The sequence below is a fragment of the Anomaloglossus baeobatrachus genome, chromosome 2 (assembly GCF_048569485.1).
Source record: "Anomaloglossus baeobatrachus isolate aAnoBae1 chromosome 2, aAnoBae1.hap1, whole genome shotgun sequence".
Lineage (NCBI taxonomy): Eukaryota > Metazoa > Chordata > Amphibia > Anura > Aromobatidae > Anomaloglossus > Anomaloglossus baeobatrachus.
Genome location: NC_134354.1, coordinates 85,076,238 through 85,103,992, shown reverse-complemented (window position 1 = coordinate 85,103,992; position 27,755 = coordinate 85,076,238). Strand labels below are relative to the sequence as shown.

At 45.0% G+C, this 27,755-nt stretch overlaps 1 protein-coding gene across 1 annotated transcript in view; it reads right to left on the bottom strand.

Moving 5' to 3' along the window:
• LOC142290976 (NACHT, LRR and PYD domains-containing protein 3-like) overlaps positions 1–25,828 on the bottom strand; it is a 59,482-nt gene extending 33,654 nt beyond the window's left edge. Inside the window, exons 1-4 of the mRNA XM_075335133.1 lie at positions 25,773–25,828; positions 14,572–14,735; positions 13,128–13,299; positions 6,455–6,520 (exon numbers count right to left, since the gene is read on the bottom strand). Of these exons, the coding sequence (XP_075191248.1) occupies positions 6,455–6,520; positions 13,128–13,299; positions 14,572–14,735; positions 25,773–25,797 (427 nt within the window). The 5' untranslated portion in view covers positions 25,798–25,828. The remainder of the gene's footprint in view (positions 1–6,454; positions 6,521–13,127; positions 13,300–14,571; positions 14,736–25,772) is intronic.
• Between the last annotated feature and the right edge of the window lie 1,927 nt (positions 25,829–27,755).

Sequence of the window (27,755 nt, the reverse complement as noted above, 5' to 3'; positions counted from 1 at the left end):
AAGATAAGAAATTGCAACAAAATTAAGTTTCCTACAAAATCAGTAATAAATATTTTTTTCCTTCTTTGTGATCAGAAATCAAATTTTTTATATCAATCCGCTAAATAAAATTTTGAAAAAATGGAGTAGATTTATCAATAGTTCAGTCAGATAGATGAGTGTAATGCCAGCATCGGCGTCCCTATGGCAAGGACACTGACACACTCAAACTCTCGGTCACTCAGCGGTGTTTACGGTCCTCACTCCTGCTTTTTGCTCCTGTGCACACCACACAGGTATCCCAGGAGCGCAGTTAGAATAGAACGGGAGCACCTCTTAAGGGGCAGTGCCTCACTATATAAGTGTGCCCAGCCAATTGCTGGCAGACACTAGGTACTTAAGAAATCCTCCCCTTATGTGAGGTGTCTAAGCAACGTGTTTATTCTTTGGGCATTGTTGCTAGTTGTTAGGTTCTGTATCCTGTGCCCATATCCTGAGCCTGCTAATCTATACATGTGCACCAGTACATGCTGTCCGTCTGTGCCTGCCTGTCCGTCAGTATCTGCCTGCCTGCCTGCCCCAGTCATCCGGCCTGCATCTTAGTCCGTTCCCGCACCCCTAACCCCTGGGGTGAGCTGCTATAGTGCCAGGACATTCCTGGAGAAGCACCTGGTGGTTACCTTCCAGCACAAGACTAACTTCACCATCAGAGGCTCCAGTGAAAACTAGATAGTCGCTTAGGTACACCCCTCCAGAGTGAGTCCGGTCCTGTGGCGCAGTGCATCAACACCCACGTGACAATGAGTTTAAGTCTGCAATGTTGTGTGTGTATTATATTTGGTATAACCAGTGAGGCATATTACACCAACTCATTGCCGGCGTGGATTTACACTAACGATGTGAGTAAAAATATGATTCACATCAACGGTAAACATGCTTTCTGACGCTAATTTTCAAAACAATTGAGATATGTGTAAAAATGTCCAAACGGCATAATTAATTTGACATCATGTCTCTGTTTTTCTCAACTTTTAAAACTGCTTTGGCATGTTTGACTTGTATATGATAGAATAAAATAGCTTTTTTGTTTTTTTTTGTTTTTTTTTTAACTGGGATCAGTGTTAATTTCCAACTCTGCTGTTCCACCTGTTAGATGCCCCTGTCAATAGCGGCATTACTATCCTAAGTAGCTGACAATTGTTCACACCCCAACATGATGGCGGATTGACATAGTGGTTGCAATGGCAGAAGCAACCCTAATAATGACCTCCAGATTTGCCATCTTTGGAAGCTGATGAGTATCTAATAGGGTAAAAGGTTTCCTTTTTGCTCTACTTAGTTTTTAGGTCTCACCTGCAAGCAATATTATTCAAATAACAAATAGTAAACTTAAGCATCATCAGACGCCAAAATGAACTTATCCAAAAAGGTATGGACCCTAGGCCAGACCTCCCTTTGCTCAGACCTCAGGTCCCATCTGTGTACAGACCCCCATTCTTTTCTTTTTTTTTTAAATCAACACCTTTTATACCAATCTAACAATAAAAGACCCCGCATATGCTCCTTTACCTGAGAAGGTTGAAATTTGGCAACAGCCTAAATGTTGGACAGAAGCTTGATACATATGGACCAATTAAGTCATTTGTTCGTTACCCTCATTTTTTTTATTCTTCCATTCATTCAAACTCATTACATCTTTCTTCTAATTAATCTGACGTGTATAAATCCCAAAATTTGATAATCTCCTTTACCTCTTATATTTTTATGTAAGTATGTAGTAAGTTTGATGACGAGAACCCAGATGATATGTAATAAGACACCAAACCACTAGGTGTCACCAGGCACACTAGTTGAGTGGATCTGCCGGGTTTGTACACTAGGTGTTGCTAGACACACCTAGTGAGGGGCAGTCAAACAAGCCAGGGGTCATAGGCCAGGAGATAACATAAATGACAAGAGTAGCGAGCAGAGACGGTGTCAGGGGACGAGCCAGGGTCAGAAAATGGAAAGGTCACGTAAGTTCAAGGGAGTTAGCAGAGCCGAAGTCAGGGGACAAGCCAGGTTCGGTAAACAGAGAGGTCACGTAAGTACAAGGGAGCAAGCAGTGCCAGAGTCAGGGAATCAAGTCAGTAGGTATCGATATGGGAAGAGAACAGCGGAACATGGTAGTGGGACAAGATCAGGTCAGACACGTGAACCAGAGACATACACTGCAAAACAGGAACTATCACTGACGGTGTTGCAGGTGAAACACTTCCCAGATAAAGCGGAGCAATCCCCGAAATGGGCTCCAAAGAACAGACCCCCTCCCACACCACACATGACTCGACCGGGAACCGGTGAAAAATATGAGGCCCAGCATAGGCTTTGCAGGAAAGCAGAGCGCCGCTGAGAAGAATCATGACAGTAAGTTTTTATAAGTATGGCAAAGGAGTGAAGTAAAGAATCTTCATCTTTGTTTTTATCCTCTTCATGTCCTATTGGCTTTCAAGAGTGAAACTCCCCACCACCGCCTGATCTGCTTTTGACATATTTTAATTCCTTAGTGACCAAGCCAAATTTTTCAAATTTGACATGTATCACATTTGTATGGATGACATTATTGCAACATAGAGTCCTCCATTGTGCTCCGGCAAAGGCGAACTTCCCTCTGCCCTGCTGCGAGTAGAGCAAAGTACTGTAATGCGCAAGCACGGGGAAAGGTCAAAGAATGGCAGTGCATGCGTATTACAATACTTTAATCTGCCCTCAGTAGGGCAGAGAGAAGGGCGCATGTGCAGGAGCATAATAGAGGGCTCTGTGTGCATGATGGAGCAGGGAAGGAGGACGGTGATGGAAAGAAGATAGGAGGCGCCAGACTGAGACCAACAACACCCATCGGACCCTACTGCCCCATAGGTGAGTATAATAAAAGCTGTTTTTTATATTATACAGATCAGCTTGGGTACTTATATACAGCATTCTAAAATAAGGTACGTATATATGGTATCACTGCTGGTGGCTGATAATAGGTGAAAAATCTTATGATTGGTTACCACTAAAGTTGATTTCTAAATATATTTTGGGTTTCACAGACTATAACTCCCAAAATAATAAAAGAATACCCAGGTTTAACTATTATTATATTGGGTACATCTTTTTCTAACACAGTGGAGGATAACGAGATAAGTATAGACTTCCTCAGTTGTATATTGGACTCTTCTATAGAAATGCGTCAATTCACTGCAAGGAGAAATACAGCTTAGAGTCTAGTCAACTTGACAGCGCTGATTCAGCTATGTCTTCAAAAAACTGCAGAAGAGAGGGGAGGAAACATCACAACAAAAGAAAACAGATATCCCCAGAGACAACGCAGTGCCCGGTAATAAATCTAACAAGTTACATACTGACGGAACCACAACTATCAGTGTTATCTAAGAGGCTTTCCTTTTCCTCAACTTGTAATTTTGATGTATAAAAGGGTAGCGCCCCTGACTACGTCAGGGTGCTACAGGGAACTGCATCCTATTCCCCAGGGTGCAGGGCCTACCCCCCCATGGTTCCAGGTTCCCAACACCGGTGTCACTACCATCAGCACCACAAATCCCAACCACACCTTACATCATGACCTGTCAGACATTCCAGTGGGTTGGTCAGTTTGGAGCAGGGCCGTCCACCTAGGGGTCAGGCAGACTGGTGGGAGGGGAGACAGAAGTCAAGTGAGAGCCCTCATAGAGTGAGGAGCTGGGGAGTTGTAGCTCCCAGAGAGGCGAAAGGTTGGGTCGCAGACGGTGGTCCGGGACCACAGGAGTCGGGGACCGGTAGCAGGGACATTGGACAGGGGTGTGACGGACGTAGTCTTGGAGGACTGTCGGCACCAGAAATCCCAATTACCTTACTGGTACCAAGCACAACGGGGTACAGGACCCTAGGTCAGGAGCCAATTCAACATCCTGGCAATTAACCTGCAGAAGGAGACCTTCAGGGACCTTCTCAGGAGCTCAGAGATCGAAGGCGTCAGCGGGGGATAGGGTTCTCCAAAGTACACAACCCATTAATTTCCCAAGTGCCAGCCATCAAGAGAACTGCTACACTACACATAGTGAGCGGGGCCCCAAAAGCTTCAAGCCAAGGGGCCACAACGGTCAAACAATTTGTGCATGGAGACAGGGCTCCGGACTTACAAAGTGACACTGGTGGGAGCGGGACCTGGACGGGCTCCCCCGCAGAAACTGTGGTGAACAGAGACTTTGGTTTATCATCTGTGTGTCTACTTTAAAAACCTAATCCAGCACCACGACAACCAGAGTGAGTAATCAGGCCCCTGCACCCAGTCTCCCCAAAGCCAAGCCACCCGCTAATCTAAATCCCAGGGTCCGGGGCCTCCACTACCTGCGGAGGGACTGACACCTTGCTGCCCCACAACATCTGCCCCGGTACTCTCTTCAGCAGCGACGGTACTCCCTTACCGCAACCCGCAGGTGGCGTCATGAACATTCATCCCCTGTAAATACCCCCTTTTCATTTGAGTCTCCGCAAGCCTCTGGATCTGGAGACCCTCGAGCCACAGCAACCCGCGGATCCGAGCAGTTCGCCGGCTGCAGGGGCAGTACATAAGTAAAGTCAGCTAACAAATTGGTTAGAGTTCCTCAAGTGTAATTTTCAAGAAACAAAAGCTAATACAGAATCAGGGAATCTGTCTGAATCAGATCAGGCGTTAGATCTTATCACTACATCCTGTCCTGTAGTTGGCTCCTTCTCTGGACAAGTGAGTCTTTTATATTTAAAACAACTAGAAAGTGAATCTAACTGATAGCATTAGTCTTAATAAATGTTTTAGGGTAAAGAATCCTTTTTTTATCCAATTAAGTTACGTACCTCTGTTTTTGGATGCTTTCTATCCTAGAGTGGAAGATAAACTAATTGATTTACAGAAAAAAAATCTCAAATCCGATTCATTAGGTTTTCTCTTTACAGCATTTACTATACAGGTTAACATTTTTATATTTTAATGATATTGATAGACTGAACGTTTACAGATGCAGAACTTGTTTATTTTTTGAATGGGGGAAAAGGAAGTTTATTCTATTTTTTTTCTTTATTTTTTAGGAAATAAGACATCTTTAAACTTTTTAATACTACATTTATACAGTTCTCAAAAATATTATAACAACATTGAACTGTTTGGATTTTTTTTTTACGTATTGTATAAGTCCCTAATTTGTGATGGAGCCAAAAACAGTTTCTAAAATCTCTCATCAACCAGCAAGAATTGGAGCAGGTAATAAAGGCCTCTGCTACCGAGAAAGTAACTAGTCCCGATGGTGTTTTAATTAGGGTTTATGTGAAATTCCAAGATATTTTGTTGCCCATCCTCTGGCAAGTTCTGGATTCAGCCTTCAAGAGTTGAACCCAAAAATGTGCAGCAAATTGACTTCTTGTCATGGGACTGGCAGATGAGGAAGAAAATGGTATTCCTAATCGCAACCCGGGGTCCACCATGCAGAGATGGTATTCTGCAGCTAAGAGGCCCAAAGGACCTAGCGGACACAACATCTACAGGAGAATAATAAAGAGCACACTAAAGTCTGCATTGACTCTAAAGAGATAGCCTATGTTACTTCACAATCACTATACGTGTATTAGCCTATGTTCACTCCACATAGACTACACAGCCATACAATAAGAAAACTGAAAAGAAACTAAAAGAATAGAATGACAGGCCATAAGCCATGCTGCTGTAAATAAAGAAGACAGGAAAGACGCTATATTCATGCAACTGTCTGTGACAGAATGTGTGTTGCACGCAGCCCGTACAGACAACTAAACTCCAACTGCCTGTCTGTATGTGGTATTACACACGCTTAACCAGCAAATACACACTTAGACATTAGGGCACAGTACTAGTGTCCAGACCCTCTTGCTCAAAGAGGTTATAAGATTAGTGTGCACCGCCCAGCATGGGCGACGTCCTTATATAACCTAAGGACTGCCCCAAACAGTCTCAGTCTCAGTTCCAGTAGGCACGGGGATAGTCCACAGACCAATCCGGGATCACCATGTCATCAGGACAGCTGACGTCCAGCCACCAATAAGAAAGTGCCACATTATGCACATGCTCAGTGGTAGGACTCCTGGACTTAGTGCAGACTGAACACAAACAGTCCGAGCATGCTCAGTAGACCAATTTCTGAACTTACATTCCGGCAGAACACATCCAGTCTGCGCATGCTCAGGTTCTGGCAGTAGAACAGCTCGCAGAACGTCACAATGGTTAAAAACTGCAGGGGGCATCTTGGTTCAGTAAGCAGAGGCACCCGAAGGCACCCGGAGTCTGACCCACAATGGCGATGGACTCCTGCACATAACACTTCAATTGTCCAATTTTTTTTTGTTAAAATTTAATGTGAAACTATAGGCACAACTACTGACAATTCATTTAGGTTAATGGAAAATAAAGAACTACCCTTAATAGGTTTATATAATGTTCACTTACTTTTCAGTTCTGCGGGTACTTGGTGCCCATATTCATCCAATACAATTTTCTCCACCAGGGTGTCACCTAATAAGAAGTGTAACATCATCAGTACTGAATATACAAATATAAGAAAATTCTAATAAGCAGGACAATGAAAAATGGTCCTTAATAGAAAATAAATAAGGAATGGAGTACAGAAAGTATATACACATTGTCATGCTATGTTCGGTTCCAAACTCATTTGGTCTCACGGCAGCGTTGGCTCTGCTCACATTGCAGAGCCTGAGAGGCAACCTGATGTCTCCTAGTTGTTCAGCCGGAGCTGGGCATTGGCTGTTTCAAGTGCTCTGCCCAAAGAAATTCCTACTCTTGATTACAGTTCTCAGTAGTGATGTCTTTCCAGCAACTCAACCATAAAGTCATACTTCTCGCTACAATTAATGATAAGCTGTGCTTCCTGCTTGATATCCAAGAATAATTTATCACAGCAGTTATCTGAGGTGCTATCAATTAGTGTTTACTCAGGCTGGTAACTTTGATGAACGTATCCTCTGCCGCAGAGGTAATTCTTTCCTCTTCTGGGGCAGTACTAATTAGAGATAGTTTTCATAGTAAGTGATGGTTTTCCTGACTGAAGTGTCATTTCTGTTTACTTCATTGAGTGATTCTTGCCATATATTTGCTCAGCACTGAATGAGACTGTGTAGCAACACTGCCTATGGAAAACACACTTGACTGTCACAAATACTTTACGTAGCTGATTCTACAAATTAACTCTTCACAAGCCATACCTGTTCATTGAAAGCTGGTTGGAAAATGATGAAGATATATAAAGCTGTCATCAGAGTAAAAGGGGGATAGTTTGAGGAATTTAAGATTTAATATATATAGTACATAATCTGGTTTGTTTCAAGTGTTAATTTATTCCTTGTTAACATACAGTATGTGTTACTTTGTGATTTTGCTGCATTCAGTCTTAATCTATAATCTGCACATTTCATTAAGAACAAGGAAAACCATTGCATGAACAGGTGTGTCCAAACTGTTGTTTGGTATTATATAAAAGCTAGAAAATTGTGTTATAAAACCAAATAGGTAATGTTCACTCTCAATAGAGGCCATGGAAGGCACACAGATAAAAATACCCTGATTGATCAGTCATAATGTAATACTAATCAGAGATAAAAAAAAAAACATACATACTCTTAATGGGTAAAAGTGATTTAGGCCCCATTCACACGTCAGTGATTCTGGGACGTTTGTGCTTTTTTTTAAACGTACCAGAATCACTGACATACGCAGACCCATTATAATGAATGGGTCTGCTCACACATCAGTGATTTTTCACTGCACGTGTCTCCGTGCGGCGTACCCGCGTGTGCGTGATTGCCGCACGGAGACATGTCCATTTTTTTCTGGCATCACTGATGTCCCACGGACCACGCAGTGGTGTGGTCCGTGAAACACGTACCAGTAAAAACGTGCATTTAAAATAAAAAACATTTTTACTCACCCGGCTTCAGCGGCGCTCTCTGCAGCCCGTGCAGCCTGCTGCTTCTAAGCCGGCTCATTACTGTTGCGCATATTAATGATGCACGACACAGCCGACCCGGAAGCAGCTGCTTCAGGGGTCAGCGCCGGCCGGATGCTGCACCGCGGGAGCGATCAGCACCATGGAGAGCGGGAGCGCGCACAGGTGAGTTAATCTCTAAGAGCAATCACGGGCCACGGAGAACGGAGCCCGGATTGCACTTAGACAACCCACGTGTGCCGTAATTCATGGCACTTGGAGGGACATGTGCGTGTTTTACACGCCAGTGAAAAAGGGCCTAAGGTGCATGCTGAAAATGGCATGCGAACTGCATATGTTTGAAGTACAGGGTGGTGCACATCATTTCACGCCAAGTAAACTAAATCCCTGAGAAAGCAATGCTCTGAAACACGCACGTTGTGACAAACAGGTTATTGATTAATTAATTCAATGAAGAAGGATTTTTTTGATTTTTAGAACAAGGAATGAAGAGTAGAGATTCCTAATGTCTGTGTGTGCTGTGTATGGGAGACATCTTAGCAGCTAGACTCCTGTCATGTACTCAAAATCAATTGCAAATTAAGGGGAAGAGGGGAAAATGTGTCAAAATGCAGGATACAAGGCATATAATAGCCACTAATAGTGTTATTCCTTATGTACAGGACAGGTCATTCTAAATGTTACTTGAAGGCACAGATCTCATAACTTTCACTGCTCTAGGCAAGGAATATTAATGTTACTGTTAACCTCTTTACTACATAGACCACCAATGACATTGAAACAAATCACTTCAATAGCCCACAGCAGAGCTCCTACTGAATAGCGAGGCTTGGACTGGCCCACAGGAGAACTGGAGAATCCTCTGGTGGGCCCCTTTGCAATTGTGCATCACTTACCTACCCCCAACATAATCAGTAGTTGGTAAAATACAATGTTTCACTATTTCAGATAAAGGAAGCATCTCATCATTCATTTAACAAACTACCAAGGATATTACACAAAAGCGTAGGTAACACTTGCATGAAGTTGATCAGTGGGCCCTAAGAGTCAATGTTACTGGTGGACCATTGCCACTCCAGTCTGACACAGTGAATATGTGTTTACCCGGCAAAACTTGATACGAGGAAAAACATAAAATTTTTAATACAATTCAATAATTAATGCTGCTTCCACCTAGAACATAAATAATAATAATAATAATAATAATAATAACCTGAAATCCAGACTCCTGGTTCTTAATTTATTGATTATACTTCAATATCAAAAACATTACTGATATTATAATGCATAATTATGGAGGTGGCGCGACCCGCTCTGGGGACAGTGGCAGATGGGGAGTTTGACTGGGGCGGTACACTTGTCTAACTGTAATGCAGGGTCCTAAGGCGAACTCAGAGAGGCCAGAAACCTCCCTTGGAGCAGAAGGGCAAACGCTTGTCTCAATTCACTTCCATTGTGACTCAATTTTGTATTGTTTTATGTTCTACGACTTTTTCCACAATAAAATCACTTAACAATAAGGCTATGTGCCCGCGTGGCATTTTTTTTTGTGGGTGTTTTTTCATGCATTTTTCCTTGCTTATTTTAATGAATAAAAGCAAGGAAAAAGTATCCCAGCAAAGTCTATGAGAATCGTGAGTTGCTGTGCAGACGCTACTTGTTTTTTCTTGCCGATTTTGTTGCTGATAAAAGAAGCAGCATGTCAATTGTTTCAGCATTTTTTTTTCTATGCTTCTATAATCTCCTAAAATGCTTTATCATTGCAGTTGATTGCCTCACACACTATGCATAGAGCATGGTCAGTGAGGCTCTCCATAGCTCAGTAACCTACGGTCGTCAGGGTTACCATGGCAGCGATTGGGTCCCTGTGACTGGATTACAGGGACCTGATCTCCAGCGATATGTAAGCAACTTCTCTCCCTGCCAACTGAATTGTACGATACATTGATTGCAGCATTTAGAGCAGTGTTTCTCAACTCCAGTCCTCAAGACCCACCAACAGATCATGTTTTCAGGTTTTCCTCAATCAGGTTTCTAGGATGTCCTTAATGTTGCACAGGTGATGGAATTATTCCCTGTCTAATATTGAGGAAAACCTAAAAACATGATCTGTTGGTGGGTCTTGAGGACTGGAGTTGAGAAACACTGATTTAGAGGGTTAAACTACCGGGAGCGGCACGGGCACCTTTCTGGGCTGTAACAGTCGTGTCCTGGCTGTAACATCAGCCAGAGACCCGGAGGCGATCGCGGCGGAACAAAGCCTGAACCCCCGAGATCGCCATGAGTAAAAAAAAAAACAAAAAAGCTGTAAAAAAATGTGGAAACGCAATAAAAAATGAGCGTTTTTTTTCTGCTACATTTTTCCTGTCAAAACATGCTTTATGTGCAGAAAAGAAGCATGCAAAAAAGCAACGTGGTCACTGGTCACATAGCCTTATATTGTTTTTTTATTATTTTTTATTTTGCCATATGCATGTTTTATACACTTCTATGTCTGATAATTGGGCTTCTTTTTGCAAGACAAGCTGTAATTCTTATGAAAATATTATGTGTGTATCTGTGGCTTTTTGATTACTATTCCATTTTTGGGAGAGGGAAAGGGACCATTAATCTGCAATATTAGTATTTTTTTCACATAGGTTGGGTTCTTAGGCTAATGAGAATACCAAAGAAGTTTATTTATTTATTATTTAACTAGATTTTTTTTCTTTCATTTTTCTTAAATTTCTTTTTCATTATTTTAGTTAAGTCTCACTATGGGATGTGAACACCCAATAATCTGATAATTGGTGAGTTTCATATTGTTGCAGTGTATGTATCTGTCATTGTAAACTGATATGCAGTATACTAGACCCTGCATTTGGAATGGCCTAATAAGCTTCTAAAGATGGCAAGAAAGGAGGCTATTGAAAATGTATGTTTTGATCCCAAAAAAATTCTTCAGCCCCTCAGGATCATTTCATGGTGAAGAAAAGAGGTTCGGAAGGAGCTTAATCTCTCTGTTAACCACCTAGATGCCATGGTCAGTGTGTGGCATCTAAGACGTGAAACGAATGTAACTGGTGCCTACAGAGAACCCAACCATTATAGTACAGTTTGCTCTTAAACAATTAGGCCGGTTTCACACATCCGGCTTTTCGCCGGTTTGCCTGATCCGGCGCATGCCAGTACACTGTGTACAGTACAATGGCAGCGCGACAAGCGCCAGTCACATGCTGTCATGTGACCGGAGCATATGACCCGGAAGTTGCGTCATTGCCATTGTACTGTATACACTGTACTGGCGTGCGCCGAATCCGGCAAACCGGCGAAAAGCCGGATTTGTGAAACGGCCCTTACTCCCAATTAATCTAGACCTCAATGACTGCCACTGGCAAAGCGGTAATTCCAGTGCATCAGGGGAAAAGTAGAATGTTGGTCAGTGATCCACTTTAAATATAAGGGTGCATATCCATGATCAGGATTCACAGCGTTTTGGATGCAGCATGTTTCAGCTGCATCCAAAAAGCGGCATTGTACAATACAAGCACAGTGGATGGTATTTGTAGAAACCCATGCCCAGTTTTTCCAGCAGTGAAAACTGACCTGCTGTGTGGCTTCCTGAGCCACAGCATGTCAATTCTTTGCTGCAGAGATGCAAGTGTTCTCCGCAGGGAGAACACAGCGAGAGACCGCACCTGCCCGAGTCCAGATTGTGAGCACGAGCAACTTCGTTTTCCTGCAGAGGAGACTCGCGGCCCTGCAGGTCAGGACCAGCCGCGTCGAGGATGCAGCGGGTCCTGATTGTGCGCACGTACCCTTATATTCATCTTTCAACCACTAGAAGTTGGTGCATTGGTCACAAAGTACATCTGTTTTGTTGCTTTTTTCTCCATCCTTCCAATCCCAGTAGAAAGACCCTGTGTACATACACTGATGACTGATCAGGCAGGAAGACTTATATTATTGTAGTCCATGTAAGTTATGAAAACCCCTATATCATGACTGACATGTCGTGGGTGGAGGAGGGGACGCTGCGCTCACCCACTGCTCGGGTCCGGCTGCTGCTCGGTGGTGGCTCGAGCGGTGGGCCGGATCCCGGGGACTTGAGCGGCGTTCCTCGCCCGTGAGTGGAAGGGGGGTTGGTGTGTGGTTTGGGGATATTGTCCGTGACGCCACCCACGGCTGTGGTGAAGTTGTGACACCACCGCTGTCTGAACGGGTATCCCGGGAGCGATGACAGGGAGCAGCTTGGATGTTGGTTCTCCCCTCCGTGGGTAGGGGGTTGGTTGTCCCGGGGCCCCGGTGAGGGTTTTAGGGATGACAGGCGGGTTACGGGGCCTGGTGAGGTGCAGGGTCGTGGGGGCAGCGCTGTGCCGCACGGCACGGTGGTACTCACTCAGCCAGTAATCCACACAGAGTCTCTGGTCAAACAAACGGCTGGATGGACGGGTCCCACAGACGGCTGCGGTGGTTCTCCTCCCGGTAGGTTGATGGTGACTGCCTTTCCCTGCACCTGTGTTGTGTTTACGGTTCAAATGGCTTCCCACCGGTAACCCGCTCCCCAGCTTGGATGGATGCTGAGGGAGCCCCTTTTGCCCGCAGGCTCTGGCCCTGGGAACTGTAGCCTTGGCGGTGACTGTGTTTCCCTTTACGGTGTGAGCTGTTGCCTTCAATCGGGTCTTGGCTGCTGGGAAACCCCGGAGGTTCCCTTCGCTAACGGATTTGACCGGTTTTACGGCGACCCCTAGCCTGGTCGGGGTCCGTAGGCCCTGCCGAATGGTGCTGGCTTCTCTTCACTCCCCGATCCGGTACCGGCGGGCCACCGCCCGTCCTCGGTCCTTACGGTTCACTTCAATCAGCCTCTCCTGCAGACGGTCACCACCGTCCGCCAACCTTGCTGTATGTGCCCGGGCCACGCACCCGGACACGGTCAGACTCCTCTACTACCACTTCAACTTAATCTGAATCCTTTTCCCGCCTCCAGGACTGTGAACTCCTTGGTGAGCGGGACCAACTGCCTGACCCACCCCCTGGTGTGGACATCAGCCCCTGGAGGAAGGCAACAAGGATTTGTGTTTGACCTAGGTGTGCCTAGCCGGGGAGTGGGGTGTGTTGGTGTAGTACCTGTCACGATCTGGCTTGTCCAGGGCGCCACAGACACATCTCACACAATATTACCTGTCTGACACAGTTCATCTAGGACAGCGTCCAGTGTTGGGAGATCATGACTGCTCCGTAAGGCAAAAAGACTGATCCACAATCCTATCACGGCTTCTCTTCCTCTCAGAAAAATATCCTCGACTAATGTCCGGGCCAGGGCTTTTACATCATTTTCTAGGCTCTTGTATTTCTAGAGCAAAGGAAAAATAATATATGAGGATCAAAATACAGAGATAAATTCCCATATCCACAAATAACAATCAAATTATTTCCGAAGATATTATGACCCCGATGCATGTGGGGCAAATACATACTGGATTATAAACTTTCAGGGAGATCTCCATTAAAGGGAACCCGTCCGCTTATTCACAGTGCCCAAACCATGGGCATGATTGCAGACAGGTAAATGCAGCAGTATTTCAGAGAAGATATACTTTAAAGACCCGCCTGGGGACTATACTTGAAGTCGAGCCTAGTCCATGACGCTCCCTGCTGGCTTTTCCCAAGGCTGCTGCAGGTGATTGACAGGTCTCTATCTATGGAAAAACTATGGGAGAGACCGGTCAATTGCCTGCAGCAGCGCTGGCAAAAGCTAGCTAGGGAACCAGACTAGTGTCGTCTCCAGGGTATCCATGAATCAAATGACAGATTGCCTATAACTATAAGCTGCTGTCTTCCATTACACTGGAAATTGTTCCACTTTTCACTCTGTAGCATGAAGTAGAATTAAAGTATAGCCAGTTTGAGACAGCGGGACGATGGAATGGAGTAAACTGTCAGTATAACTGTCATGGTCATCTCTCTCTTTGACAGGTTCAGACGCAGAGTCTTATTACCATCTGAGACTCTACACACTAAATGTGTTTTTTATCTTTGGCATGCATGGGGTTAATGTAACTTTTCGTTGACGGCAGCAAGCTCATTACCTCTGCTCTGGTGTATCCGCTGATAACCACTCCCAATCTGAATAAATACGTCCTGCTTCCAACAGAGTGTGCCGGTTATTCAGAATTAATTCTGGAGCTAGTCCAGAAGCGTGAAGGATGTGTTAGAGCTGCTGTCTGTTGTATTTTGTGTGAAAGTTACTCAGTCATTTGTAACTTTCTCCCTTTCTTTATTTTTCCCCTTAGTACTGTTTGTGTCCTTGCCTGTGTGTTTGGTAGTGGTGTGCTTTAGTTTGGTTGCACCCCTCATTTTGTGTGTCCGTTGTGGAGTTGTGACTACTTTTCCGATCCGTCCCTTGTGTAGTGAGAGATACACCAGGGCCTGAACAGGAGACAGGGATACACTGGTGGCTCAGACCTCACTACCATCAAGTGTACCTCTGGGTTGAGGGTCAGCTCAGGGTGTACCTAGTCTGAGGGCAAACTTAGGAGTCCTCATCCTGTCACTTCTTAGTCACTGGCGTGACAATAAAACACGGGAAACCTGTATACAACACTGGCAGTCCGTGTCCTCTTACCTCCACATCAGGAATATTTTGGGAGTGCAGTTCAACCAGAAGTAATTGAGTGTTCAAGTTCTCCACAATGGAAATTAGATCATCCCGGAAATATTCATATATCATCCTCAGCGCATGATCTTCATACCCACAAAGCTTCTGGTGAAACTGCTGCTTCTCATCAACTAGGAAACAATAGAAACACAAGAATAAAGTCTTCTGGAATTGGCAGGAGAATGACACCTGATTTGAAAATACATACTATATACAATGTGTAATAGATATCTGATTAGTTAGGTGTACTTTTACTCTGCAAATCAATGTCAGACTGGCTCTATAATCCTTTTTGAAAGTCTAAAGGGGTTGTCTACCACTTGGATAACACCTTCTCATTCCTCATGTTTGCTCCTGTTAAAATAAAAAAGCTTATACTTGCCTCAGGTGCCATTGCAGTTCCTGTGTCAGCACTTGTTCTCTTGGGGATCCCATGAAGTTATGTCATATGAGCCTCGATCCCACTAAGTGCTTGCTTCTCTCTTCCCGCATTCACACTAATACTCAACAGGAAATGAGTGGTGCAGTTGCTGATTACTTCCTGTTACTTAGACATCCAAAGTCAGAGAGAGAGAAGTCGGTGCTAAGTGGGCATGGGGCTCGCATAACATAACTTCATGGGAGCCCCGTGAGAATGAGTTCCGATAATGCTGGTACGGGAGGTGATGCTGGAACGGCACCGTCACAGGAAACAAACATAGGCTTTTTGATTTTAACAGTGGCAACCATGGAATATGACGAGATTTCCAAGTAGAGGACAACCCCTTTTAATTCAGGCCCATCTTGCCAGACTGGTAGTTCCTCAGTGTCTTACCTTTTTGCTGAGATCTCATACCACTCAGTACAAGCTGCAGATTGAAGAAGACTAAATACACTTAAAACTTGTGCAGTCTCTCATTCTTAAGCTGGACTCACAATATACTCATTTTAATTACAGAATTATACAGCCATTCTGATATGGATGATCAAAGTAAGTACACCATCCTGATTAGGTCTGAAAGATCTAGTTAATAAAGTATTTAAAAAACATGATTTGTATACCATGGAGAAAAGAAGGTAAAGAGGGCAACCTCATTAAAATTTTAAAGAAAACCTGCCAGGTCCCCTGACTGTTCCATACAACTAATATAGCAGTATGAATAGGAATTTCTGTATTCTGATAATGTGTTTTATGCACATACTGACGCTGTAGTGTTTGAAGTGTAAAGTTTAATCCTGCGCTATCATATTAGCTAATATAAAAAAAACCAAGGAGAAAATTGTAGAAAAAAATACCCTGACTATAAATAAATAAATTGCAAGTGCTTAATAAACAGGGTACTTAGTATATACATTTTTGCAAAAAGGTAAGAAGCTGTCTCACCTCGTCACGGTGTACCCATCTGAGACAGTCCCTAACCTACTAAAGTTAAAAACATATTCTGTACCTGACTAGTGTCATGTCAAAACTTCAATATAGATGGTAAAGTGGTTAGCTGGGTCCCAGATTAAATACACAGCAAAAAGTGAGAAGCAGGTAATTGTTCAGCCTCAGTATCAGGAGGGCTGCACCCCCAACTTGCATTAAAGCAAGATAACAGACAAAAAAAAAACAAAAAACTGAGCTGTGACAAATGTTCAATAAACATGCAACATTACAAGCATGTGAATTGCAGCCTCAAGACTAAAAAAAAACCAAGGAGAAAATTGTAGAAAAAAATATACTTTTTTTACTTATTTTTTTTTTTTTGTCTGTTATCTTGCTTTAATGCAAGTTGGGGGTGCAGCCCTCCTGATACTGAGGCTGAACAATTACCTGCTTCTCACTTTTTGCTGTGTATTTAATCTGGGACCCAGCTAACCACTTTACCATCCATATTGAAGTTTTGACATGACACTAGTCAGGTACAGAATATGTTTTTAACTTTAGTAGGTTAGGGACTGTCTCAGATGGGTACACCGTGACGAGGTGAGACAGCTTCTTACCTTTTTGCAAAAATGTATATACTAAGTACCCTGTTTATTAAGCACTTGCAATTTATTTATTTATAGTCAGGGTATTTTTTTCCACAATTTTCTCCTTGGTTTTTTTCTAGTCTTGAGGCTGCAATTCACATGCTTGTAATGTTGCATGTTTATTGAACATTTGTCACAGCTCAGTTTTTTGTTTTTTTTTTCTGTTTTTTTTTTTTTCATATTAGCTAATATATCTGGATCGGTTCAATTGTAGTGTATCTTCCCCTGTAGAGATGAGCGAACCGGTCGTGGTTCGGCTCGAGTTTGGTTCACCGAACAGAGGTCTCGTTCGAGTTCAGTTCGGCGAACCGGTTCAGCGAACCACTCGAACCACATAGGAAACAATGGGCAATGGGAGGCAATCAAAAACACATAAAACACCTAGAAAACACCCTCAAAGGTGTTCAAAAGGTGATAAACAACTCACAACACAACACAAACACATGGGAAAGTGACAAGGACATATACTCATGCGAAAACAAAAGAGCTGGACAAGGAAAAAGAGGAGGAGACACAGATATAGGCGTGGCATGCCCTTCTAAAATCATGTAAAACACCGCAAAATTACTCCAAGCGGAGTCTCCCTTTTTTCCAAAAATTGGGCCACACACACACCCACCCCTTCAGTGGCAGCACTTGTGCCCCAGTTGTACACTTCACAGCTAGATTTGCATCAAGCACATTCAAAAATACGCCATCCTTAACCGTCCCCAAGATGACACCGGGGTAGGTAGCTAAGTCTTTCCTGATCTCAGCTCTGTTCATCTTAGATCATTTTTAAAAACACTGTAAGCAAGGGTTACTCCAAGCGGAGTCTCCCTTTTTTCCAAAAATTGGGCCACACACACACCCACCCCTTCAGTGGCAGCACTTGTGCTCCAGTTGTACACTTTACAGCTAGATTTGCATCAAGCACATTCAAAAATACGCCATACTTAACCGCCCCCAGGATGACACCGGGATAGGTAGCTAAGTCTTTCCTGATCCCAGCTCTGTTCATCTTGGATCATTTTTAAAAACAATGTAAGCAAGGGTTACTCCAAGCGGAGTCTCCCTTTTTTCCAAAAATTGGGCCACACACACCCCCACCCCTTCAGTGGCAGCACTTGTGCCCCAGTTGTACACTTTACAGCTAGATTGCATCAAGCACATTCAAAAATACGCCATACTTAACCGTCCCCAGGATGACACCGGGGTAGGTATCTAAGTCTTTCCTGACCCCAGCTCTGTTCACCTTGGATTATTTTTAAAAACACTGTAAGCAAGGGTTACTCCAAGCGGAGTCTCCCTTTTTTCCAAAAATTGGGCCACACACAACACCCACCCCTTCAGTGGCAGCACTTGTGCCCCAGTTGTACACTTCACAGCTAGATTTGCATCAAGCACATTCAAAATCCACAAGCATTTACTTTCCCCAGGATGACACAGGGGTAGTAAATTCCTTGTGGATCCATGACTTGTTCATTTTGATGAACGTTAGTCTGTCCACATTGTCACTGGACAGACGCGTGCGCTTATCTGTCAGCACACACCCAGCAGCACTGAAGACACGTTCAGAGACAACGCTGGCAGCTGGACACGACAAAATCTCCAAGGCATAAGTGGAGAGCTCTGGCCATTTTTCAAGATTTGAAGCCCAAAATGAGCAAGGCTCCATTTGCAAAGTCATGGCATCGATGTTCATTTGGAGATACTCCTGTATCATCCTCTCCAGCCGTTGACTATGTGTCAGACTTGTCTCTGGTGGCCTTGCAAAGGATGGTCTAAAAAAATTATGAAAAGATTCAATAAAATTGCTGTTACCAGCACCAGATACGGTGCTACTGGTACGGGTAGACTGTTGAAGATGACGAGACCGTCCCATGTTTGTCAAGTTACAACAGGGAGATTCACTCCCTGCACCACGGTTGTTTGGTGGAAAAGCCGAGCTAAGATCGAGTAACAGCTTCTGCTGATGCTCCTGCATACGTGCGTCCCTTTCTATGGCTGGAATTATGTCACAAAATTTGGACTTGTACCGAGGATCTAATAGTGTGGCAAGCCAGTAGTCATCATCACTTCTAATTTTGGTCATGTTAGAGGTAGTGCAGCAAGAAGGCGCTCATGTGTCTTGCGCAGCCATGCGGACCAAGTCCACGCTGTGTTTGTGGCATAGAAGTGCTAACCGTTCTTTCTTCCTCTGACATATCCCCCCAACCTCTTTCAACAGAAATTTGACCAAGGTCTCCCTCATCCGCTGAGTCTTCCATGTCCATGGACAGTTCGTCCTCCATTTCTTCATGTTCTCCTGCACCTTCCTCAACATTTCGCCTGCTACTATGCACCCTTGTTGATCCCTGTCCCCTATGGTCCCATGCCTGCCGTATTGGTGATGATGAACGTCTGGACCTTGGTGATGTTGTTGTGTCTTGCGCATATGAATCCTCCTGTAGTTCCTCCCCTTCCTGTTGTCCCACCCCCTGACTCCGAATAGTGTTTAGCGTGTGCTCCAGCATGTAAATGACTGGAATTGTCATGCTGATAATGGCATTGTCAGCGCTAAACATATTCGTCACCATGTCGAAACTGTGCAAAAGGGTGCATAGGTCCTTGATTTGAGACCACTCCATCAGGGTGATCTGCCCCACCTCTGCATCTCGTTGGCCCAGGCTATACGTCATGACGTATTGCACCAGGGCTCGACGGTGCTGCCACAGTCGCTGTAACATGTGGAGAGTCAAATTCCAGCGTGTCGGCACATCGCATTTCAGGCGATGAACCGGCAGGCCGAAAGACTTCTGGAGCGATGCAAGTCGCTCAGAAGCGGTGGTTGAACGGCGGAAGTGAGCAGACAGTTTTCGTGCCCTGTTCAGAAGGCCATCTAAGCCAGGATAGTGTGTTAAAAATTGCTGGACAACAAGGTTCAACACGTGAGCCATACAAGGCACGTGTGTCACCTTGCCCAGGCGAAGGGCCGCACCCAGGTTTGCAGCATTGTCGCACACGGCCTTACCAGGCTGCAGGTTGAGTGGAGACAACCATTTATTAAACTCAGTCTCCAGAGCTGCCCACAACTCAGCCGCTGTGTGACTCTTATTTCCAAGACATTTCAAGCTAAAGACCGCCTGATGCCGTTGTGCTCTGCTGCCAGCATAGTAATGAGGGGTGCGTGATTCCTTCTGCGCAGTTAGAATGCTGGTGGCCTGACCAGGCAGGCTTGGGGCGGAGGTGGAGGACCCAGACGAGGTGGAGGAGGCAGAAGCAGTGGCGGAACTTGGACAGACAGAGGATTGACACACAAGTCGTGGGGACGGCAAGACTTGTGCAGCAGACCCTTCACCATCTATCACCATAGTTACCCAGTGCCCAGTCAGCAACATGTAATGTCCCTTACTGGTCCAAGAATCAGTGGTGAAATGCACCCGTTGACACACAGAGTTTCTCAAGGAAGCGGTGATGTTGTGTGCGACATGCTGGTGTAGCGCAGGCACACCTTTCTTAGAGAAGTAGTGGCGACTGGGCATCTGGTACTGGGGCACAGCGACAGACATAAGGTCTCTAAAATCCTGTGTGTCCACCAGGCGGAAAGGCAGCATTTCCGTAGCCAAGAGCTTACAGAGGGATAAAGTCAACCTCTTAGCTTTGTCATGGGTCGCAGGAAATGGCCTTTTATTTGTCCACATCTGAGGGACAGAGATCTGGCTGCTGTGTGTAGATGGTGTTGAGTAGGGTGTCCCTGGAAAAATGCAGGTTTGTGAGGAAAGTGCAGGCGTAGACATGATGTTGTCTTCATCCATCGTTGATGCTATCGATGTCTGAGAGAGCTGTACACACGCACTTGTTTCCCCTTCCAAACCAAATGATGGCCTACCAAGCAAACTGCCTGTTGCGGTTACAGTGGCGGAAGTTGTGTGTGGAAAACCAGGTGTGACAGCTGTCCCCACAGTCCTAGAAGATGAAGAGCGCGCGGATGCACTTGAAAGGCCAGGCGGTGGATTGTTCACTCCGCTAGACCGCATTGCAGCACGGTGAGCTTCCCACTGGGACATATGATATTTATTCATGTGACGATTCATGGAAGAAGTTGTCAAACTCCTGAGGTTTTGCCCTCTACTAACAGAATCACGACAAATTTTACATATCACATGATTTGGGCGATCTTTTTCTATGTCAAAAAAGGTCCAGGCTAGGCAAGGCTTAGAGGGCATGCGACCTGCTGAGCCCCCCCCGACTAGTGCTCAGAGGCAGAGTGGTGGCTGAGGATGCAGTTGTAGATAAGCTACCAGTACTCCTCCTCTGTCCAGGAAGGCGCAAGGTAACTTCATCGTCAGTTGCATCCTCTCCACCACCTCTGTTGACCTCCTCGAGTGCCTGACTGTGGGTTGACAGTAGGTGGGATCTAGAACTTCCTCATCAAGCGTTGTGTTTGCACTCCCCGAACCATCAGACCGAGCCTCTTCTTGCCCTGACTGAATATTTAAGTTGTCATCCCAATCTGGTATCTGCGTCTCATCGTCATCAGTATGTTCCTCATTGTCTCTAACAACAGGTGTTACAATTTGTGAATAAGTGTCAACATTATGCTCAGAAACTTGGTCCTCACGGCCTGAATCTGAGTCACAAAGGTTCTGGGCATCACTGCAGACCATTTCCTGATCTGTACTCACTGTAGCTTGGGAGCAGACCTCTGATTCCCAGGCTATAGTGTGACTGAACAGCTCTGCAGACTCAGCCATCTCAGTTCCACCATACTGTGCAGGGCGGATGGAGACTTAAGAGCTGGGAGTAAGCAAGTGTGATTGGGATGACAACTCCGAGGACTGGTGTTTTTTGGATGCGGTAGTTGAGGTGGCAGAGAGGGCACTTGTTGGACCACTTGAGATCCATTCAAGCATTTTTCTTTTTTTGGCCATCATCTACCTTTGTTCCAGTTGTTCGTGTCCGTAAAAAAGGGAGCACATCGGTTTGTCCACGGTAAGTAGTAGACATCTTACTTTTGCTGGAAGATGGTCTATCTTCAGCAGATGTTAATGGAGCTTTGCCACCTTCCCCATGGACAAACCCTTTTTTTCCTTTTCCAACACGCCTCTTCCCCTTTCCACCGGCATCTGTCATTTTGCCACTCATTTTGATTGCGACAAGATTGTGCACTTAAAATGTGGTAGTAAAAATTGAGAGGTGGCGTAGATTACAGCGGTGGTCTACCTTGATTGACAGCAGAATAAACAACAATAACTATCCCTGACAATGCAACTACGGCCCTTAAACTGGCAGCATAGTTTGCTAGTATAATGGCTTAGTAACAATGAGTTTAAGTGTGCAATGCAGAGGTGCTGCAAATAGATTTGCACTAGTGGGACACTAATGGAAGTCCAACAGCCACTTTTAGGATGCCACTAAGTTTAATCAGTGTTTGCTAGTATAATGGCTTAGTAACAATGAGTTTGAGTGTGCAATGCAGAGGTGCTGCAAATAGATTTGCACTAGTGGGACACTAATGGAAGTCCAACAGCCACTTTTAGGATGCCACTAAGTTTAATCAGTGTTTGCTAGTATAATGGCTTAGTAACAATGAGTTTGAGTGTGCAATGCAGAGGTGCTGCACATAGATTTGCACTAGTGGGACACTAATGGAAGTCCAACAGCCACTTTTATAATGCCACTAAGTTTACTCAGTGTTTGCTAGTATAATGGCTTAGTAACAATGAGTTTGAGTGTGCAATGCAGAGTTGCTGCAAATAGATTTGCACTAGTGGGACACTAATGGAAGTCCAACAGCCACTTTTAGGATGCCACTAAGTTTAATCAGTGTTTGCTAGTATAATGGCTTAGTAACAATGAGTTTGAGTGTGCAATGCAGTGGTGCTGCAAATAGCTTTGCACCAGTGGGACACTAATGGAAGTCAAACAGCCACTTTTAGGATGCCACTAAGTTTACTCAGTGCTTGCTAGTATAATGGCTTAGTAACAATGAGTTTGAGTGTGCAAAGGGCAGGAGGGTACAGTGGCAGGGTTGTGGGTCAGTGTAGAGGAAAGGAAGCCTCATTTTCTATCCCTCATAATGGGGAAATGCAGCGAGGAAGTCCCTGACCTTAGCTACACAGTTATTTTCTGTAGCTGTTAAAATCTGTTTCCACGGACCTGACTGTCACCTATGGCTCTGAGCCTGCTGTTATTATTAGCCCTTACAAGGGCTAATAGAAACTTTTATCCCTATTCTGTATAGCGCTGTGTGTAGAGCGTACACAGCAGTATCGAAGACAGGAGCTACGCCAGCGGTGACTGACACCCAGACGCAGAAGGCAGATAATGGCGTGCTGGAGGAAAATGGCCGTTTTTATAATGCAGGGACATGTGACATGGCCATCCTATCACACATGCCGTTGCTTCTCTGGCTAAAAGTCCACTTAGCTGTGTGTGTGTCTGGGATTGGCTGACATGCTGGCCCGCCCCACTACACGCGCGTGCTTAGGGAAGGAAGACAAGGAAAAAAAATGGTATTATCCCAGCAGCAGTGATCTGAATGCGCTGTTCCCGCACACTATACGCTGAAATTTCATAATAGTGTGAGTCACAGAGTGACTTACACTATTACAGCGGAATGCCAGCTAGTAATTAGCTTGGCTTTTTGCTGCTAGAACCGTTCTCGAACGTAACTAGAACTATCAAGCTTTAGCAAAAAGCTCAAGTTCTAGTTCGATCTAGAACAGCCCCCAAAATCACTCGAACCGCGAACTGGAGAACCGCGAACCGCGCTCAACTCTATTTCCCTGTACTGGTCCTTTCTGAGATCTTTAAGGTATGTGCACACTCTGAGTATTTGGTTGCAGAAATTTCTGCACCATTTCTGAATCTGTGTGCAGGAAAGATGCAGGGCAAAAACGCACGTCTTTGCAGTGGTCTTGCAGCCTTTTTGATGCATTTTTCAATTGAACTCAGAGGTGAAAAATGATGAATTTACATACTGCAGATTATTTTCTGCACCAAGTCTGCAAGGAGAAAATACTGAACGTGTGCTCTACACTTTAGGATTCTCATTGACTTTGGTGGCATAAAGAATTACTTGCAGTTTTGTGATAAAACTGCGCTCAAAACACATCAAAAAAGGGATAAAAATGCACTGTGTGGACACAGCCTTGATCATCCCTCCCTGAATGCTGTCAATCAGGCCCAGGTAGGGATGCTTAGAAGATCCAAGGCAAGAGTAGTCGAGGAGAAGAGGCACCTCACTGGACTTGCACACAGACCCGTTATAACCTGTATGCCAATTCACATGGTCAATTTTCCATGCAGACCAATAGTTTGCTTGGAAAAAAATCAGAGCATGCAGTACTTTAGGACGCAGTTACAGGGCCGTATGACTCGCATTGCAATTTTCGGACTAACCATCGGCTCTCCTGACCTGAGCAAGACAGCTGCATAGAAATATGTACCGCCCCCGTGCCAGCGGCCGAGCCGCTCAGATCCGGAGCCGCGGTGGCTCGAGGGTCCTCCGGACCCAGGGGTTCGCGTGGACCCTCGAATTAAAAGGAGAAGAGGGGGGAAGTCTATATACAGGGGGATATTAAAGTTTGTGACGCCACCCACGGTGTGTGGTAATGCGGGAGACCACCGCTGCTGTTGGGGAGCTCGGTGGCGATGGTGAGGCAGAAGGATTTTTAACCCATCCGTGGGTAGGGGGTTTGTGCCCCGAGGCCCGTTGGGTTGTTGGTGCTTGGGGGTGCCGTTGGGAGTAGGAAAAGGGGCCTTTCAGTGTACTCACTCAGTCCAGGAATAACACACTGACAGCTTGTTAACCAGAATTCTGAGCACCACTGCAGCTTGGAGGGAGCACGCTTGGGTCCGTGCCCTTGGTGTTGCGGTTAGCCTGTGGCCCTTTCCTTTGCACCTGTTTCTCTCGTTGGACCCTAAAGCATGAAACTTTCTGGGTCCAACTCACCTGTATGGCTAACGGATTGAGCTTGCTCTCATGGTTCACGCGTAGGATTTCTTTGGACTGTATTGGGAAAGTCCTATCCCATCGGTGCGCTAGTACCCCGATTTTGGAGCGGGTTGGGGATGAATCTTGAAGTCTTCACCCCCATCGGGTAAATTACCGGGACGTGTGAAGCTACTTCCCGGCCTAGGGTCCACGTACCCCGTCGTGCCCTGGCCCCTGCCTGGTGATGGCTCAAGTCCTCCGGCTGCCCTCCTCGGCAGTCCGTGCCCATTGATACGATCCCCTGCGACCGGGGTTCCAGCTCCTACCCGGCCCAGACCAACGTCTGCCACCTAGTAACTGCAAGGAGCCCAGCTCCTGACCTCTCTCCTTGAGGGTCACTACTCGACTCTCTACTCCTCTTCCCTTTGTCACTTTCCCCTACTAACCGCCCATCTGAGCGGCCCTATTCCCTTCAGGCCCCCCAATGGTGTGTCTGGTGGGTACGGTGTAAAGTGTTTCCTAGGATTTTGATTGGCTAAGCTGTTAGAAACACCAAAGGACCAGGATCCGTAACCAAGGAGGAGTGGATACTGTGCAGAAGGGCAGATTGCACAATACCCTGTGACGACCTGATAGGCCAGGGCGTCACAAATACACGCCAACTCGCCCAGGTCAGGAGAGCCACCAGTCAGTGTGAGCATTGCAAAGTGAGCCTCGGACTTGTCATACGGCCGCATGACTGTGCCCTTGATCCATTTTACAGACCAGAATAATGCATATAGGAAGGCAGCTCAGACACCCATATATAATGCAGATGAGCACATGAAGCTGCAGACGGAGTCAGTTATATCCGCAAATTGCAGTCTCAACTGGCCTGATTTTCAATATGGCTGTCTGAACCCTACCTTATAAATTCATACATCCATTTTTGGATGTATTATTTGTGGATACAAAAATCAGACACAGTCTCTTTATTCTGTTCCTCGGGATTGGACATACCATTGGTGCAACATGTGTGGTCACACAGGGGCCCAAGAGATCAGGGGGTCATTTCTACCTCCAAAGCAAGTGCAATTTTGCATTTTTATGAGTTTTAGGTCTCAAAAGGGCCCAGATAGTGTTCTTGCACAGTGGCCCTTTTCTCTGTGGGTCCACCAGTGCTGTTATTTATTAGAATATGGGTGAATGAATTGTACATTTGTTGTAGGATCAATAACCAAATAAAGTAATGAGATTGTTTTAGGAAGAAAGTAAGAAAAGTACAAATCCTTACCACTACTGCGAGATATAATTCCCATTTTGAGCCAGGAAAGATAAGTGAAAAGTGAAATCACCTGCAAGATGAAAAAAGAAACCCAAAAATATTATTTACATGTTTCACATAGACACTTTCCTAACACCGTCCAATAAAAAAGAAACAAATCTAAATTTCAAAGTTAAATAATGGAAATAGATTTATTTCATTAAATTAAATTATTGCAGTAATTCAATATTTAACGAAAAAATAGCAATAATTTTAATAATTTTTTTAATTTTAATTGTCGGACTATCTGTGTGTGTAAAGGGACATATGAAATCATTATTTTGATGTCCAAAAAGCATGCGTTTTTGAAGTCCAAAACGCATGTTTTCTGCACCCAAAAAGCAGGTAAAACGCAGGATTTTGGAGGTTTGTTTGTTTTTGCAATTTCTCATTGACTGCAATGTTAGCAAAACGAACCCAAAATGGCAAAAACAACTGACATGCTGCTTCTTTGAACGCATGGTTTTTGCCACAAAATATGCAAATTAAATGCAGCGTTTAAAAATGCAAAGTGGGGTCAGGAAATCCACTATTTCCATAGACTATGCTGGTAAATCAAAACGCATGCCTTTTGGCATGAAAAAGGTGCTTCTCAAAATGGACCTAAAAAAGCAGTGGAAACGCAAAGTGTGATCTCAGCCTAAAGACTCATTCAGACACCCGTGCAAATCAGTCCAAGATTGGATCACAATGCATTGACTGGCCACAAATCTCCTGACCTGAGCGTGATAACTTTAGAGAAATACACTGCCCAAAAAAATAAAGGGAACACTTAAACATCACAATGTAAGTAAATCACACATGTGTAAAATCAACCTGTCCAGTTATGAGGTAACACTGATGTATCAATGTTTCCTGCTATTCTGCAAATGGAAGAGACAAAAGGTAGAAATGATAGGTAATTATCAAGACACCCCCTGTAAAGGAGTATGTTATGCATATGGTGACCACAGACCATTCCTCTGTTCTCATCCTTTTTGGCTGTCGTTTTGGTCACTTTTGCATTTTGTCATTGCTCTCACCCTAGATGTAGTATGAGGGGGTGTCTACAACACACAGACGTTGGTGAGGTAGTGCAGCTCATCTAAGATAGCACATCAATGTGAGCTGTGGCAAGAAGGTTAGCTGTGTCTGTCAGCTTAGTGTCCAGAGCATGGCGCAGATACCAATACACAAGGAGACGTGGAGGGGGCCGTAGGATGGCAACAACCCAGCAGCAGGACTACTACCTCCTCCTTTGTGCAAGGAGGAACAGTTCCAAAGCTATGCAAAATGACCTCAAGCAGGACACTAATATCCATGTGTCTGCTCAAACTGTGAGAAACAGACTCTATGAGGGCCCAAAGTCCACAAGAAGGTGTTAGTTTTACAGCCCAAAATCATGCAGGGTGATTCGCATTTGCCAAGAAATACTAAGATTGGCAGATTCGACATTGGCGGTCTGTGCTCTTCATGTATGAGAGCAGGCTCACACTGAGCACTTGTGACAGACATGACAGAGTCTGGAGATGCCGTAGTGAACGTTCTACTGCCTGCAACATCCTCCAGCATGACTAGTTTGGCAGTGGGTCAGTGGTAGTGTTGGAAGGTATTTCTTTGGAGGGCCGCACAGCCCTCCATATGCTAGCCAGTGGTACCTTAACTGCCATTAACTGCCAATGTGAGACCACATGCAGTGCAGTGGGCCCTGGGTTCCTTCTGTTGCATGACAACGATACGCCTCATGTGGCTAAAATGTGTCAGCAGTTCCTGCATGATGAAGGCATTGATGTTATGGACTGGCGAGACCTGAATCCAATCGAGCCTATCTGGGACATCATGGCTCAATTCCATCCACCAACGGCACATTTCACCACACACTGTCCAGGAGCTGGCTGATGCTATAATCCAGGTCTGATAGTAGATCCCTCAGGAGAACATCTGCCGCATCATCAGGAGTATGCCCAGGCATTG